Source organism: Sceloporus undulatus, chromosome 4 (genome assembly GCF_019175285.1).
Source record: "Sceloporus undulatus isolate JIND9_A2432 ecotype Alabama chromosome 4, SceUnd_v1.1, whole genome shotgun sequence".
NCBI classification, from domain to species: Eukaryota; Metazoa; Chordata; class Lepidosauria; order Squamata; family Phrynosomatidae; genus Sceloporus; species Sceloporus undulatus.
In genome coordinates this window covers 16,572,942-16,590,418 of record NC_056525.1, presented here as the reverse complement: position 1 = coordinate 16,590,418, position 17,477 = coordinate 16,572,942, and the positions used below count along the sequence as shown (strand labels likewise).

At 41.8% G+C, this 17,477-nt stretch overlaps 1 protein-coding gene across 1 annotated transcript in view; it reads left to right on the top strand.

Moving 5' to 3' along the window:
* Positions 1–16,567, top strand: part of CDH26 (cadherin 26) — a 59,796-nt gene extending 43,229 nt beyond the window's left edge. The window contains exons 12-18 of the mRNA XM_042462446.1: positions 672–902; positions 3,564–3,685; positions 5,554–5,634; positions 9,065–9,133; positions 13,212–13,316; positions 14,278–14,367; positions 15,632–16,567. Coding sequence (XP_042318380.1) covers positions 672–902; positions 3,564–3,685; positions 5,554–5,634; positions 9,065–9,133; positions 13,212–13,316; positions 14,278–14,367; positions 15,632–15,835 — 902 coding nt within the window. The 3' untranslated portion in view covers positions 15,836–16,567. The remainder of the gene's footprint in view (positions 1–671; positions 903–3,563; positions 3,686–5,553; positions 5,635–9,064; positions 9,134–13,211; positions 13,317–14,277; positions 14,368–15,631) is intronic.
* Positions 16,568–17,477: the final 910 nt, after the last annotated feature.

Here is a 17,477-nt window from a genome sequence, read left to right as displayed (position 1 = left end):
AATGTTCTCAGTGGGGATTTGTGGCTTCTGTGTCAGTGAGTTTGTACTGGGTTGTAGTCTAAATTTTAAAGGAGATAGACAAGGGTACAATGTCCTCTAATTGAGTTCACACTAAAACCTAGAGCAATCCACTACTGTATTAAGATGGAGGGCACCACTTCTACTGGCTAAACTCAGGGATCAGACCTGTATTGCAGGGCTTTGAACCAGTAGCTAGAGCTTAGGTTGAGCTTGGAGTACAATACACATGCAGCCACGATTGCACCGAATACGGAGCAAAAAACATGACTTCTAATACAGACACCAGGCCTGTTCTATTATGAGGCCTACTACTGCATACCAATCCCAATGACTTGAAGGTACACAACAACAACAGTGTGTAGCAATGTAGATGCAGGCCTTTCTTGATTGCTTCAGATTGCTATAGAATCTGTTCCATTAAAAACATTCAGGGGAAGTTGGACAGCTATTCTACTTCTAGAGGTGTCTTGCCTTGAAGATCTACAATAATCCCCCCAGGTCCCAAGAATCCAAATGTGGTGTTCTTTGGGTATTTGGAAGATGTCTAGCTGCTAATCCATGTTTACATTAGCGAACAGACAGATGTAACAGGCTCATAATGGTGTTTATCCTTCTCCCTCCCTCCCTCTTTCTGTCTCTTTATGTTTCAGATGATTCAGTTGAGCTCTTTATGATAAAGAGCCTTCCATCTGGCAATTATTCAGTGCCTTTCCATATTTCGGACAAGCAAGGGTTTTTCAAGGAGCAGACCCTGCATGTCACTGTCTGTGCCTGCCAGGATGGGAAGACATGTGAGCAGATGAGTGAACGGGCCTCTGTATCAGTGGGTCTTGGAGGGGGAGCAGTTGGAGCAATCTTAGCTGCATTCCTCTTACTGATATGTGAGTATATCCTAGAGTTTACATTTAACTATACATTTACATTTAACTAAGCAGAAACTGTACACATGCCTTTTACATATGGTATTTAACTACATTATTCCCATAAAACAGCAGCTGATTTTCAACAGCTGTTCTGTTTCAGTTCAAGGTGCTGGCTTTAATCATTTAAACATCCCTAAACCAGGAGTGGGAAAATTGTTGAAGTCCAGGAGCAAATTTCCTGACCCTGGCCTGGGACCTGCCAAGTCTACACTGAACCTATATATTTTTTTAAAAGCAAGTTTTGTTTTATATTGTTTTTTTCAAAATAAGTTCCTCTGTGTGTGTGTGTGTGTGTGTGTGTGTGTGTGTGTGTGTGTAGACAGGTTGAGTATCCCTTATCCAAAATGCTTTGGACCAGAACTGTTCCATATTTTGGGTTATTTATTTATTTTTGGATTTTGGAAAACATGTATTTGCACATACCTAATGAGACATAATGAGGCTGGAGAGAGACTGAGAATCTGTGAAATGGTGGGAGGCATGGATACCTACAATTTCACAGATCTTTGCATCTCTCTCCAGTTGTCTTTTCAGCCTCGTAAATACAGTACAGGTACATAGTACACTACTTGTGTTGTAACTCAAAAGGTTTTGTATTTTGGAATACTTAAAAATTTTGGGATTCTAGATAACAAATACTCACCTGTATTTATGTATGTATGTATGTTTATGTAGGTTTAAGAACAGGAGGCAGGGCCTGTACCTTGTTTAGAAGGAGAATACTGTTCCTGGGCATTTCCTAGAATGATATTTCCCCATTTTTCCTAGGAAAAGTAGGTTATATCAGAACCAACAAAAATGTCTAGAAGCAGTTTTGGGGCTCCCCCCAATCTTGAGGACCCCATGTGGCCCATGGGCCATAGGACTTTGTTCTAACAGACCTCAGACTAGATTATCTGCAGGGCTACATCATCCCTTACCTATTTACCTTGTTCCCTTGATTGAAAATCTGAGAATCGTTCTGTGTGTCTCCCTTTCAGTAACTGAACACATGTCATAGGCCCTTTTAAAGCTGTGGGGCTGTTGTTGTGGAGAGCTGCGTCTAGAGGAGGTCTGGCTGTATTAAATTTATATGTTTCATTAGGCTTTTCACTTCAGACTAATACACTGTTTCTAAATAGGTACATGTAGTTAATGTTATTTCCTCCCTCCTTTTGATGCTTTTTTTGAGATATTTCAGGAAAGAGTTGGAACTGAAATGTTGTGAATAAATTCAGTAAGCAAATGTGTGAAGTACAAGTGTGCTACACTTTGTAACTGTTATAAGAAACAAAGCATGGACAAAATGAGAGCCAGCATGGTATTGTGGTTTGAGCATTGGACTATGACTCTGGAGACTAGGGTTTGAATCCCTCTTGGCTATGGAAACCCACTGGGTGACCTTGGGCAAGTCACACTCTCTCAGTCTCCAAGGAAGGCAAAGGCAAACCCCTTCTGAATAAATTTTGCCAAGAAAGACTTGTAATAGCTTAGGATCACCATAAGTCAGAAATAATATGAAGGGACATAACAATAATGGACAAAATGGCAAACCTTCTGTCTTCCTCTGTATAACAGAAACAGACTGGTTGAGCTGTTCTTTTCATGTGTACGTTTACTAATAGCTGTGAGTATATCGATGCCAGTGTGTAAATCTCTTCATGGCATAGGTGTTAATACCATGTACTTGTAGATAGGGCTGTTTTTTATGTGTGCTTTATTTCATCTGACTGACACTTTACCAGGTGAGACCAATGGTTTAGTGAAAAACAGTCCCATGACCAGTGCCATATGCTTGTACTATTCATGCCTGTGCTACAGACATACGAATTTTCTTACCTGAGATGTTTCTCCTTACCTCAGTCTCTGTAGATGAATGAGAAAAGGGCTCCCAACACACAAAGGGGTCTTCAAGTTGCTTCTTTCTGCCTTACAGTTGAGCCATGTACTACAGCAGAGATCTCTCCCCCCCCCCCATGATCCTTTAAATTGAGATGTTGGGCAATAATGATCTTGCACCACGATGAGCCATGTACTCTGCCACTGCCTTATTCATTTCCTTGTGGATTCAAATGCTGTGATACTTTGGGAGGTAGCAATTATCAAAATTTTTGTCCCTAATGAAATGGCTTCACCATCCTCTCTACTGGAATGGCTAGCAAAGGGTACTGTTTAACTGTTCCATATCACTCGCTTTAAAAAACAACAACAGTGGAAAGTAGAAAAAAAGAAGGGAAAAATACAAGGGACTAACACATGACAAATGCCTGGACCACGTTTTGGAAAGGTACTTTTTTGGACTATTTGTTTATTTATTTGACTTCTATCCCACCTTTCTCCCAAAATGGAACTCAAAGCTGTATGTAACTGTCACAAACCCTCCTGCTACTGATCATGCTGGCTGTGGGATTCTGGGAGTTGTAATTCTCTAAAATTAACTTTTCCATGTCTGGCCTAAAACCACTCCGACCCTGGCAAAAGTCTATCAATAAGACAGAGTAATGGCCCAATAAAAGTCAAACCTATAAATGTCACTTCTGTTCAGCTAAGGTTTTAGCAGCCAGCAAGGTGTTTTTAGGTCAAAGGCCTTAGTATATGAGGTTATAGAGCTAATGATGACACTCTTTTCCTGCTTTTCAGTGGCCATGGGTCTCCTGCTGTGGTGTCCCAGAACTGAGAAAGGCCAGCCATTCATCCCTCATGAAGGAGGCAACCAGTCTCTGATCCAATACAACGAAGAGAGTCAGCAAGTTTTGTCTCAGGTAAAAAAATAATGTTCTTACCCCATGAATTTCTAGAGGCAGCACCACTGGGCTTACAGCATAATTTTATGACCCAAGTCTTATTGGGTGCTGTGGGATTTGTCTAAGATAGCAGCATTTGTTGCTTTCAAGTAAGAGAACACTGAACAGTTCAGGCATCCTTCTAGTATCTGTTATGTATAAATATGGGTGCGGGATAGACCGTCCAAAAAGGACGGTCTCCTGACATCTAGCTTTGGTCCGTGGGGAAGCTGCAGCCTCCATACCACGGGACTTCCCCGTGGACCAAAAAGAACTCCCAAAAAGCGGGTTCTTCTTGCGGTGCGATTATGATGCTGCAGTGCACCAATGGAGCACACGTGACATCCGTCATGTAATGATGGCGGCCCCCATCTGTACAGGGCGCTGCCATTTTGATACCCTTGTCACATGCGAGGGGTGTCTAGAAGCGCTGCTCCTCGCATGTGATGAGGGCGTCCTATCGTGCCCATCTGGACTGGACCATAGAAACAAAGTCTGTTGTAAGTGAACAGGACTGCTTTCAATAAACAGATGAAGGACATGTGTAGCTGAGACTAGGACCCAAAGCAATGAATGCAAGCTACTGGAAAAGAGATTCCACCTCAACATTAGGAGGAACTTCCTGACAGTAAGGGCTGTTCGACAATGGAACAAACTCCCTTGGAGTGTGGTGGAGTCTCCTTCCTTAGAGGTCTTTAAACAGAGGCTGGATGGCCATCTGTCAGGGATGCTTTGATTGAGATTTCCTTCATGGCAGGAGGTTGGACTGGATGCCCCTTGCAGTCTCTTCCAACTCTATGATTCTAAGGCACCCCCAGTTTTATTAATGCCAGGTAGTCTCATATTTCTCTCTTGACTCTCTGACTATTCAAAACTGCTTTTATACATGTACACACAAATGACTGCAAAGTGCTGTTGTTATTTTTTGTTGTTAACTGCTCTTGAGTTATCTCTGATTCATGGCAACCTTGTCCATGAGACATCTCCAAGACCCTCTACCACTCACAGTAAATGTATAGATGCATTGCAAGTGCATTAAAGAAAGCCGTGGTTCTTTGCTCAAGTCTTTGAATCCTAAGCCCTAGTGACCTGAGGTAAAATCAGAGCTTGGGGAAGTTAATTTTTTGAGATTGAACTTCCAGAACCCCTGAGACATTAAAACATTAATCAATCATACAGTCAGTTACTCTGACCACAGACTCAGTATGGCTGTGGACATGTTTGGAAGTATCTGTCTAACTGAATTTTGTAAGCCAATTTGAAACCATGCCTAGTTCAAAAAATGAGAAATCATGAGGTGCATTTGCACCGTAGAAGTAATACAGTTTGGCATCTTCCATGGCTCCACCCTACAGAATCTTGGAATTTGTAGTTTCCCCGTGCTGAATAAAAACCATTCCTCCTCCCAATCTGAGAGCTTATCTCCATAGTGTGGACATCGGACCTGTGCCGCTTTGAGTCCTGTCTTTGTGGATAGGTGGGGTTTACATCAAATTAATGAATGAATGATAAATACCCCCTCAATATAAAAGGTGCCTCATGCTCTGGAATGCACAGAGATATATCTTGAATTGCACCCTATTTCAGTGGTCCCTAACCTTTTCTCTCACAAGCTTCAAACTTCCGTTTCTCAAAGCCACAGTACAAAAACAGGGCCAAAATGCTGAGGACCATTGTCTTGCTTTATAAATGAGATGTGTGAGGGTCACTGCAGGGGCAGGATTCCTGGCCATCTTGTTTGCCTGGCACATCTTAATTTTCATTTTCTAAAACTTTATACAGGGAAGTTCTGGCTTCTTTGTAAGAATACACTTTATTAAAAACTTTTGCTTTGAAATCCCATTTAGGACACGCCTGATGCGGGGATTCTTGCAACATCACTTCCAGAGTATGCACAAATTTCAAAAGAAAAATCACAGACTGCTAAGGTAACTGCAGAATTCCTAACTGGAATACAGCTTTCTATTTCTTTGTTTATCCTATCCATTGCCAAGGCCTTATTCACTGAAAAGATTTTCTGCATAAAAGAAATTGCTGTTTGTACAAGTGGTCTTGCAGGTTCTGTCCATATGAGACTGAGAGTTCGTGCAGGACAAGTATATATTTGATTCTCCCATATTTTTGCTGTATAATTTGATTTAATTTAATTTAATTTAATTAATATCCTGCCTTTTTTCCAGTGTGGTTATTATAATTTTCCATTCCCAATTCTGTCTTACATTTGCAAATTTGTGGGCATTTAGCTTAGAAGCTACTGTATTCTAGTGGCTAGTATGTTTAACATGGCGGTCTGAGCCCTGGATTCAGCACTACCTCTAGCCTGACCTTGAATCAGTTAGGGCCCCTGGCATATTATCTTTGGAGGCCTCTGATTCCCCATCTGTAAAATGGAAACAGTAGTGAGATATTATACAAGATTGTTATGAGATGATGTATCACGTATCTGGAAGCATTTTGTATTAGTTTTGCAACAGAAAGTATCTTGTAGCTACATACCTCAATATATTACTGATATTGATTGATTCTTGTGATAACAAATTTATTGAGGGAAGCGAGCTAATGAAAGAATGATTTACTTGCAATAGCTTAGAATAATAGAATCGTAGAATAATATAGTTGGAAGAGACCACAAGGGCCATCCAGTCCAACCGCTTGCCATGCAGGAAATCACAATCAAAGCATCCCCAACAGATGACCATCCAGCCTCTGCTTAAAGACCCTCTAAGGAGGGAGACTCCACTATACTCTGAAGGAGTTTGTTCCACTGTCGAACAGCCCTTACTGTCAGGAAGTTCATCCTAATGTTGAGGTGGAATCTCTTTTCCTTGAGCTTGCATCCATTGTTCCGGGTCCTGTTCTCTGGAGCAGCATCAAACAAGCTTGCCCTCTCCTCAATATGACATCCCTTCAAGTATTTAAACAGGGCTATCATATCACACCTTAACCTTCTCTTCTCCAGGCTAAACATACCCAGCTCCGTAAGTTATTCATCATAGGGCATGGTTTCCAGACCCTTCACCATTTTAGTCGCCCTCCTTTGGACACGCTCCAGCTTCTCAACATCCTTTTTGAATTGTGGTGCCCAGAACTGGACATAGTATTCCAGGTGGGGCCTGACCAAAGCAGAATAGAGTAGCACTATTGCTTCCCTTGATCTAGACACTATACTTTTACTGATGCAGCCTAAAATTGCATTGGCCTTTTTAGCTGGTGCATCACACTGTTGACTCATGTTCAACTTGCAGTCTACTTGGATTCCTAGATCCCTTTCACATGTAGTTTCATTCAGCCAGGTGTCCCCAATCCTATATTTGTGCATTTTATTTTTCCGTCCTAAGTGCAATACCTTAAATTTCTCCGTGTTGAATTTCATTTTGTTATCTTTGGCCCAGCTTTCTAGTCTATTCAGGTCATTTTGAATTTTGATCCTGTCCTCTGGAGCATTAGCTATTCCTCCTAATTTGGTGTCATCTGCAAATTTCATAAGTATGCTCCCAATTCTGTCATCCAAGTCATTGATAAAGATGTTGAATAGCACTGGGCCCAGGACAGAGCCCTGTGGGACCTCACTAGTCACTTCTCTCCAGGATGAAAAGGAGCCATTGTTGAACACCCTTTGGGTTCAGCTGGTCAACCAATTGCATATCCATGTAACAGTTACTTTGTCTAGCTCACATTTTACAAGCTTGTTTGCTGATATATGGGTATTTAAATCTGGGATTCCTATATATTCAGTGTCACCATACTTTGCATAATTACTCATTCCTGGTACTGAATGTTTCCTGGAAACAGTTCCCAAAACATAAGTAATGTCTGTGTTGATTTGATGAATATGTGTAAGCACTGTCAAATATGTACATTATGGCATATAAAATGAGCATAACTTGACAGCATTGAGGGGGTTTACACAGTGGCCAGTCAATATAAAGGATCACCAGTGCATGTTGGAGAATATAAACTGAATAGAGGTGTTTTGTTAGGATAGTATTATAGCCTCCATGTGGGTGTTTTTTTGTTTTGTTTTTGGTACACTGATATATCTTGTTGGCAGGCTATGATACTGCAATGTTTTACCAGCAATGACAACTGAGTTAACTGCTTTGGAGTTACTGATGATGAAATGGCAATAACTACAGCTTTTGGAGACAGTCTTTTCAAAATGTGGAATTAATCTAGTAGCTACAGCGATAGGAAAACCTCTGCTGAAAACTTAAGAAATAAGTGCTACACAGTACAGTGTACAGAATGTACTTACATAAAGGATGCAATGTACTCAATGTGGCATTTTATCACCATATCTGTTTAATTGTATGCTGAATGTATATGTTAAACTGGATGAGACTGAGGGCATGGAAGTGTGAAAATTGGAGAAAAGAACTTCACCATTTAAGATATGCAGATGACATAATACATAATACTGTTAGTAGAAGATAGCAAAGACTTTGAATGACTGTTGAAGAAAATCAAGCAAGAAAGTGTAAAGGCAGGGTTACAGTTGAACATTAAGGGGGGAAATGGCCTGATAATTTACATAACTTTACAGTAGGCGATGAAGACATTGAAATGAAGATTTTCCATAACTTGGTTCAGTCATAAATAAGATTGAAGGCTGTATTCATGAAATTAGAAGAAGAATAGGACTTGGAAGGGCAGCTATGAAGGAAGTAGACAAGATTCTCAAGTGTAAAGATATATCATTGAATACCAAAGTCAGGATTGTTTGTGCTACTGTATTTCCAATTGAAGTATGCTTCCTCTTTGTGGTTGAAATTTATCATTGGTAGATGAAGATTTTTCTATTCTAGCAGGTTTTTGGAAACGGATTGTTTTACATGTAAGGGCTTTTTTAAAAAATTAGCATACCGTACTTCTTTTCACTCCATGTTTCTAATGTTTTAAATGGTTGTAATTTTACTGTTAGTTTAGTACTACAGTGGTACCCCGGGATACGAATGCGCCGCCTTACGAAATTTCCGGGTTACGAAAAAAAATCAATTAAAAAAACTGTTCCGGGTTACGAAGGTTATTTCGGGTTACGAAAGAAATTTTTGGTGCTTTTCGGCGCTTTTTCGCACCAAATCGCGGCTTTCGCTATTAGCACCTATGGGTTTTCGGCTTGCGAAAGCTTTTCGGGTTACGAAAGCGGCGGCGGAACGAATTAATTTCGTAACCCGGGGTACCTCTGTATATTCCTCTTGATTTTTAATGGTTTTAACTGCATGTTGTTTTATTTGTGTTTTTTTAATCTGTAAGCCACTTTTAGTATAAATGTGAAAAGAGATATAAATGAAGTTACTGATAGATGGATGATTACCACTGTACAGCTGAAGAAATCAGGTCTTTTGTGCTATTTCTTAGGAAGCAACTGGAGTGACTCCCTCACATTCACAGACATCCAGTCAAGTGCACTATGAACAAAGCTTGTTTGTGAGTAAATGCTTTAGGAAACATAACTGAAGTGTACTTGTGCACAATGAGTGTACAATGAGTTTCAAGGATAATGAATGAATTTTATACATTAGAGAAGCTCAAACATATGCATGTTGAACAGAGTTTGAAAAAAATGACTTTTTTTTCCAGTGACAAGTCTCAGAAGTCTTTAGCCAGAATGGTCACTGGCCAGGCTGGGTGGTGGATTCTGGGAGCTGCTGCCCAAACAAGGAACTTTTCCAAGTTCTGCACCAGAGATAGAAATCTCTGAATAAATAGTCTACCTTCCTAGCTTGCCATTATGTTCAGCCAGGTCAGTTTCTTGTACCACAGCCCCATACTTAGGCTGTTGAAAAATCTCAGTGTGTGAGAGGAGGAATTCTTGATGGATAACATCAGCCTGTGGATCCTGATGTCTCCAAAGAGTGGCCAGTCAGGTGACACTCAGCAAGCTTACATGATGAAGAGAACAGATGATTATAGAGTTGGAAGAGACCACAATGTGCTTCCACTGCATCCACTCCAATCCCCTGCCATGCAGGTTGTTTTGTGTTGCAATTATAGTTCTTTATTGGGAAATAACTTGGTTGACCATGTGTAGAATGTAGCTTTGAGGCAAGGAAAAGGTTTTCAGATATCTTATTGCAGATAGGCAGAACCACTAGACCACTGCATGGTGGGTTGTGTTTTTTTAAAAAACTTTTACTCTCATTAATGTCCTACCATTGGAGATGCTGGGTGGGGCTGATGGGAAGTGAAGTCCAAAGGATCTGGAGGGTCAAAGCCTCTTCATTGTTGTGCTGTTGTTTGTCCTTCATTTTGCTTGACTCATTTGACTTGATCAAAAGGTTCTGAGAGCAGCCTGCAAAAATGTAAAATTACAATAAAACACAAAACTGCCACAATATAAAAATATAAAAACCAAATGAAAAAGAAACTGCATAAAAGCAGTGCACAGTATGCTTGTATGTGTGTGAGAGAGAGGGGGGAGGAGACTAAGAACTAATGCTTCGTAATCTTGGAATTTGAAAAAAAAATCAGTTTTTGGACTATACTGGCCAGGCTGGTTGGAGAATTCTTCTACCCCTACCCCATCCATCCATCCATCCATAGTGGTATAGTGTCTAGATCAAGAGAAGTAATAGTGCCACTCTATTCTGCCTTGGTCAGTCCTCACCTGGAATACTGTGTCCAGTTCTGGGCACCACAATTCAAAAAGGATGTTGACAAATTGGAGGTGTCCAAAGGAGGGCCACCAAAATGATGAGGGGCCTGGAAACCATGCCTTATGAGGAAAGATTTAGGGAACTGGTTATGTTTAGCCTGGAAAAGAGATGGTTAAGAGGTGAGATGATAGCCCTGTTTAAGTATTTGAAGGGGTGTCACATTGAGGATGGAGCAAGCTTGTTTTCTGCTGCACAAGAGACTAGAACACAGAACAATGGATGCATGCTACAGATTCCACCTTAACATTAGGAGGAACGTCCTGACAGTAAGAGCTGTTCGACAGTGGAACACACTTCCTGGGAGTGTTGTGTAGTCTCCTTGGTGTAGTCTCCTTTGGAGGTCTTTAAGCAGAGGCTGGATGGCCATTATTATTATTATTATTATTATTATTATTATTATTATTATTATTATTATTATTAACCTTTATTTATGAAGCGCTGTAAATTTACACAGCGCTGTACATGCAATCTTTTTAGTTAGACGGTTCCCTGCCCTCAGGCTTACAATCTAAAAAGACATGACACAGAAGGAGAAGGGAGTGGTGACGGGAAAGGGTAAGTGGTCCAGCAGTTCCTCTCAACCTCCGAGGCCTGGACCAAGGCAGATGGACTGGAGGGAGGGCTTGGCTTCAAAATGGAAGGTTAATCATTATCCAGGGAAAATACATACTCACAAATAGGATAATACATATAGAGTACATAGCAATACAGGAAATGGATCGAAAAACAGCCAACAACAGAACATCAGATAGTAAGCGACAATTATGCGATGCCTGGGAAGGCTTCTCTGAATAGGATGGTTTTCAACTCCGTTTTGAAGCTGGTTAAAGAAGTGATGGCTCTTGCTTGTGGAGGAAGAAGGTTCCAGGAGTGAGGGGCAGCAAGTGAAAAGGGACGAATCCGGGATGGGGCAGAGGAAATCCTGGGCTGGGACAGGAACCCTTGACTACCAGAATGGAGGGCCCTGGTGGGAAGGTGAGGAGAAAGAAGGTCTGATAAGTAAGGAGGGGCCAGTCCATGGAGGGCTTTGAATGTCGACAGCAGGAGCTTATACTGAATGCGGAAAGGGAGAGCGAACCAGTGAAGGGATGCCAACACAGGAGAGATGTGGTCAGAGCGGTGGGTGGAAGTGATAATGCGTGCAGCTGAATGCTGGACAGAGATTAAAGGACGGAGGTGAGAAAAAGGAAGCCCAGCCAGGAGGACATTACAGTAATCAAGTCGTGAGATCACTAGGGCATGGACCAGGATTTTGGCAGTAGAGGCGGAGAGATATGGTCGGATTTTGGCAATGTTGTACAAAAAGAATCTACAAGCCTTGGCTGTGGTCTGGATCTGAGGGATACACGACAGAGAAGAGTCAAAGATAAAGCCAAGACTGCGGGCTTGCTGGACTGGTTCAATGGAAATGTTGTCCACAGAGACAGAAAAGGAGTGTTGAAGGTTGGGCATAGGAGGAAAGACAAGAAGCTCCGTCTTGGACATGTTGAGCTTCAAACGCCGATGGCACATCCACTGCGAGACAGCTGTAAGGCAAGACGAGACTTGCTGTTCAAACCTTGGAGAAAGGTCAGGGGCAGAAAGATACAGCTGGGTGTCATCGGCATACAGATGGTAGGAAAAACCAAAAGAGCTGATGAGTTTTCCTAAGGACAGTGTGTAGAGAGAAATCGGAAGGGGACCCAGAACAGAGCCCTGGGGAACTCCAACAGTCGGGGATGCTTTGATTGTGAGTCCCTGCATGGCAGGATTGGACTGGATGGCCCTTGAGTTTCTTCAACAATATGATACATTTATTTAGATATTTATATCCTGTCCTGCCTCTGAAGATCATAGGCGGGGTACAGACCGCCGCTTTGCGGCGGTATGCCGCCGCCGCCAGTAGGTCCGTGGGGGAGCCGGAGCCTTCACACGGCCCGACTCCCGCGCGGACCGAAAAAGAAGCTCCAAAATGGAGCTTCTTTTTAAGTCGCGTTTGCGACGTAGTGAGGCGCCAGGGGCGCACTCACTACGTCACAACGCCCGCGACACGTACGGATGCTCAGCGTCCGATACGTAAAGATGGCGGCGCCCGTATGAACAGGGCGCCGCCATCTTGTACGTATTCAATACGTACTAGGGTTAGGGGGGTGCGGAAGCACCGCCCCTTCCTAACCCTAGTACGTATTGATGACGTACTATTTGGCGGTCTGTAAACCGCCTTAGAATGGCATGCAATAAAACATCATGATCAGTTAAAAATGTGAGCAATAAGGCAGAGGGAAGGGGAAGGACATTAGGGAGGGAAACATGGCATATTTCTAGAGAGGGAACTGGATAGAAACCTGTGAGTATACAAGTAGAATCAAAATTTACGAAAATTGGAAATTCTTGATAATTTGAGATAATGTGATTGAGTCCTTTGTTGTTCATGGACACAATGCATCTCTGAGACAGGGGGAAAGTTTGCATATGGTATTTGCTGCTTGGCCTCAGGCAGCAAAATGTCTGCCTTGCTATAGCTGTGGGGAGGAGGGAGACATTTTGCATTTTGAAATTTGCAGTGAACCCTCCTGAGGCAGTTGGCTCTGAGCACTGGTGGCCAGTGGTTTCCATTACAGTGGGGGCAGTGAATCAATGGCATGTCAGCACCATGGATAGCTCTTTTGAAACCAAGGCTAAAACCTGGAATGGAATCACAGCCCCCACTGACATGGAAATGACCAGTTGCTGCTGTTTCTCAGGTCTTAAAAAAATATTTCAAATATTCTGATTTTAAGAATAGGTTGGGGTTGGGGAGAACACATGAACTGTACCTGGGTCCTTTTTCCAGGCTTCATATTCTGTTTTGTTTTCCCCCCACCATCAAGGATGCGCCTGGAACGTTCCAAGCAAAGACTACAGAGAAAAGTGGAAGAATAGTGCCACCCCTAACCATCCAAGAAGATTTCCAACCTAGTCCGGCTTGGGTTCAGGTTAGATACACTATAGCTGGATAAGCAACACCCCCCCCCAATCTATTTAATCTTTAAAAAGGGAAACTGTCTCTGTTCCAGATGTATCACCTTACAAAAGTAGCTGTCTGAAGTCTCTGTCATCTTTGTTTTCCTGTCCTGTTTCTGTCCAGCATTCAGCTGCACGCATTATCACTTCCACCCACCTCTCTGACCACATCTCTCCTGTGTTGTCATCCCTTCACTGGCTCCCACTCCCTTTCCACATTCAGTATAAGCTCTTGCTGTCGACGTTTAAAGCCCTCCATGGGTTGGCCCCTCCTTACTTATCAGACCTTATTTCTCCTCACCTTTCTACTTGGGCCCTCTGTTCTGGTAGTCAAGGTCTGCTGTCCCAGCCCAGGATTTTCTCTGCCCCATCTCGGATTCGCCCCTTTTCACTCGCTGCCCCTCACTCCTGGAACCTTCTTCCCCGCAAGCAAGAACCATCACTTCTTTAACCAGCTTCAAAACGGAGCTGAAGACCATCCTATTTAGATAAGTGTTCCCAGGCATTGCATAATTGCCACTTGCTATTTGATGTTCTTTTGTTGCCTGTTTTATTGAATCATTTCCTGTATTGCTATGTATTTTATATGTATTATCTTACTAGAGAGGCAGGCTAGCTCCAACAGGCCTGCCTGGAAGAAGATTAACTATCCATTAGGAAGCCAAGCCCTCCCTCCAGTCCATCTCCCCTGATCCAGGCCTCGGAGGTAGAGAAGAACTGCTGGACCTGATCCCCTTCCCCACCACCACTCCTTTCTCCTTTTGTGTCGTGTCTTTTTAGATTGTAAGCCTGAAGGCAGGGAACCATCAAATTAAAAAGATTGTATGTACAGCACTGTGTAAATTTACAGCGCTTTATAATTAAAGGTTAATAATAATAATAACAACAACTTTTGGATGAATTTTAACTCTTCCTTTTTAAAAAAACTTTCAGCAGGCAACCAGGTTTCCTCAAAGCAACACGATACATTGGGAGAAGCCATCTGATAGAATTTTAGAGGCAGTAGGCAGAATCTTAAATCAGGTGAGATTTTTTTTCAACTCCTCTTCAATGCAAAATCTTTTCTGTCAGTTTCAGATGCAGTGTTATTCTTACTTGTCCAGTTTCGGTGCTTGGAGAGTTTGTAAAAGCTTATAGTCGCTTGACTCTTAAAGATTGTTCAGAAATTGCAGAAAATGTAAAACCTGCCTGCATCCCAATAGCTAAAGTTATTTCATTTATTTAATAGATATCTACCAGATCCTATATTATGGCACCCCAATGCAGCATACATGTAAAAATAATGGCCACAATTCTGTCTCACCTACTGTATAACCATGTTAGTTATGTAGCTAAGTAGTGTGTGTGAAATAGCAAATACATTTCTGTACCACTTACTGATGTACTAAGTGGTTTACAAAGTGTAAGTTAGTTGCTCCCAACAAGTTGGGTACTAATTTTAGTGAGCAACTAAGTATACCAGGCTGAGTTGACCCGGAGGCCCTGGCTAGTATTGAACTCACAACCTTGTGGTTTTTTGAGTGCGTGATTGCAGTATAGGCATTTAACCACTGCACCACCAGGGCTCTTAAAAAGTGAAAGGTGTCTGTTTCCTTGTGAATTTGAAAGCAGCTAACTGATGTTTCCAATCCCTTCTTGTGTGAGCAGTTGCTGGTGTGCGGGGGAATAGTGACAAGGACTCTGCTTCTGCCTATTGCAGTAGAGATCTCTTAGGGAGCAATGCTAACCCTATCCCTTTAGGATTGATAAGAGTGTTAGACTTGAAAAACTATTCTTAAAATGCCTTTTAAAAGTAACTTTTGAAACTAACATGTTAAACCAAGAAATGAACTTCCATCTTCCTTTTCAAATGAAACTTTACATACTTTATTACATACATGTTACTTCCCAAATAGTTGTTGCTAACTACATTATGCTATATATAACTAAATAGTTCCAATTTCTGCCTGAAAGTATCTAAAATAAATATAAAGAAAGGCAGAAATGTACAGTGGTACCTCGGGATACGAAATACCCAGGTTACGAATTTTTCGGGATACGAAAAAATCCCATAGGGAATTATTGTTTCGGGTTACGAAAGTTTTTTCGGGTTACGAAAAAACTCCGGCGCTATTTTAAATGGAGCCGCGGCAGAGCCGCGGCTTTTTCCCCATTAGCGCCTATGGCATTTCGGCTTACGAAGGCTTTTCGGGTTACGAAAGCGGCCGCGGAACGAATTAATTTCGTAACCCGAGGCACCACTGTAGTCTTTTCTTTAGCTATGTAAATATTCTTCTTGTTTTCTTAGAAAATGGATTACATCTGCAACCTAGAGGACAACATTGGCTCTTACTCACCCCGTGTCTATGCACAAGAGGGACAGTTGGAAAAACCTGAATCTGTTTGGTCCCTACCTGTGGCACATGATTTTGACGATAACAGCTTACCTCCTGATTTCTTTGATTCATTGGGACCCAGGTTTGCCACCCTGGGAAGAATCTGCAGCAAATGATTGACTGTGTTCCTCGCATTTGGGCAGCCAGGATGCTTCCGGATTCATTTGAACATGAAAATGCATGCACACACAGCCTGCTGAGGAAGATGGTAGAGGGAATACCTATTGTTTCCTTTTGTGGAGGCATTAATTGACTTTTGAAGAACAGAGCAGTTCAGGGCCTCTAGTCTTCTAGTCCCATGTTATATTTCTTCTTGAGCTTTCCAACTACTTGTCAGCCCGTGGGAAAAATGATCTCCTTTCCCTTTTTTCTTGAATTAACTTTGGTTGTTTGGAGAATAAGAAAGAAGCAAGTCTATTCTCTTATTGGTTCTTTCCACCACCCATTGTAGCCATGTTGCCACAGTATTTCTGTTATCTCTAAGTAAAAGTACAATACTTTTTTTATTAACATACATGGGGAAAATGAGGGCTAATGCAGTCATTTGTAGTATTGAAAGAAAGGACTCGTGCAGGGGGCATAAGTGTGTGATGAGTTGCTAACTAGCAACTTGTCCAGGAGCTTGTTAGGGAGGAGATAGCAAGGGCAATAATCGCATCAATTACAGTTCTGTAGCTGAGGAAGTTAAATGAAGTCACTTGGGGGGCTGTAGGCAGGACTGTGGGCCACACCAGGTAACACCCTGCTCCCCAAACATCTGCCCTTTTGGAAGAAACAGGCTCTGGTGTTTGCTTGCATCTCTTTAAAACACTGATGGTGTGACTGAGGCAAGGCTCAGTGGGAGGAGAAAGGAGAGGCTCCAGGATTTTTTAAAACTTAAATTTTAAATTTTGATTTTTTTAAAGAAATAAATATTTAATTTTTTTTAAAAAAATCTTTAAAAACATCATACCTTACCCTATTTTCACTTTAACCACATGAAACTATGTACATGTAAATATATTTAGGCTGTGCATATGATACTGTAATTTAAGGGTATATTTTTAATTTTGCTAGTTTTTTATGTCACAACTACTGTATATACTCATAAGTCTAGAAAACTGAACTAAAAAACTTGAGTCTACTTATCAACAGGTCATTAAAAAAAGGAACCATTTTCTGGTGAAACACAGGAGTGTAAATATTACACAAGAGTGTAATATGTCCTGGAAACACTGACCCCCACCACCACCAGTCTAACTTTTAGCATGAACAGAAACAGTTATTATGCCTGCTGGAATTTGAAAAATTCTTTGCCATTGTTTTCTTTTGCTTAACCCTTTTGGTCCTTTGTTGCATGCCTCTGTGGGCCAGAGCAGACAGGTGGGAAGGAGTGGCCCGAATCTGCTCTGTCCGCAAGCAGATTGGGACTGTGGTGACTGTATGAGCTGCTTTGAAAGTGGGCCACCACTGGCCCTAACCTGTGCCCCCAAGAATTGGACTACCCAGCTCCTTTTTGCTCTGTTGCAAAGCACTGGTTTGTGGCATCAGAATGGCTTTGGGCCACATTGGAGGTGCGCTTTGTTTAAATGCCATTCCTCCAAAGTGACAAGAAGCTGTCTCTTTTTGCCCATTTGTTCCAGGCTGTAGTTTTACCCTCAATTTACCCATGGGTCATATCAAAAGCCATAATTTTGGCCCCAAAACCTTATACATGAGGTCGACTTATAGTCGAGTATATACAGTATTACCATTACATTCAGTTATATATCCAAATTA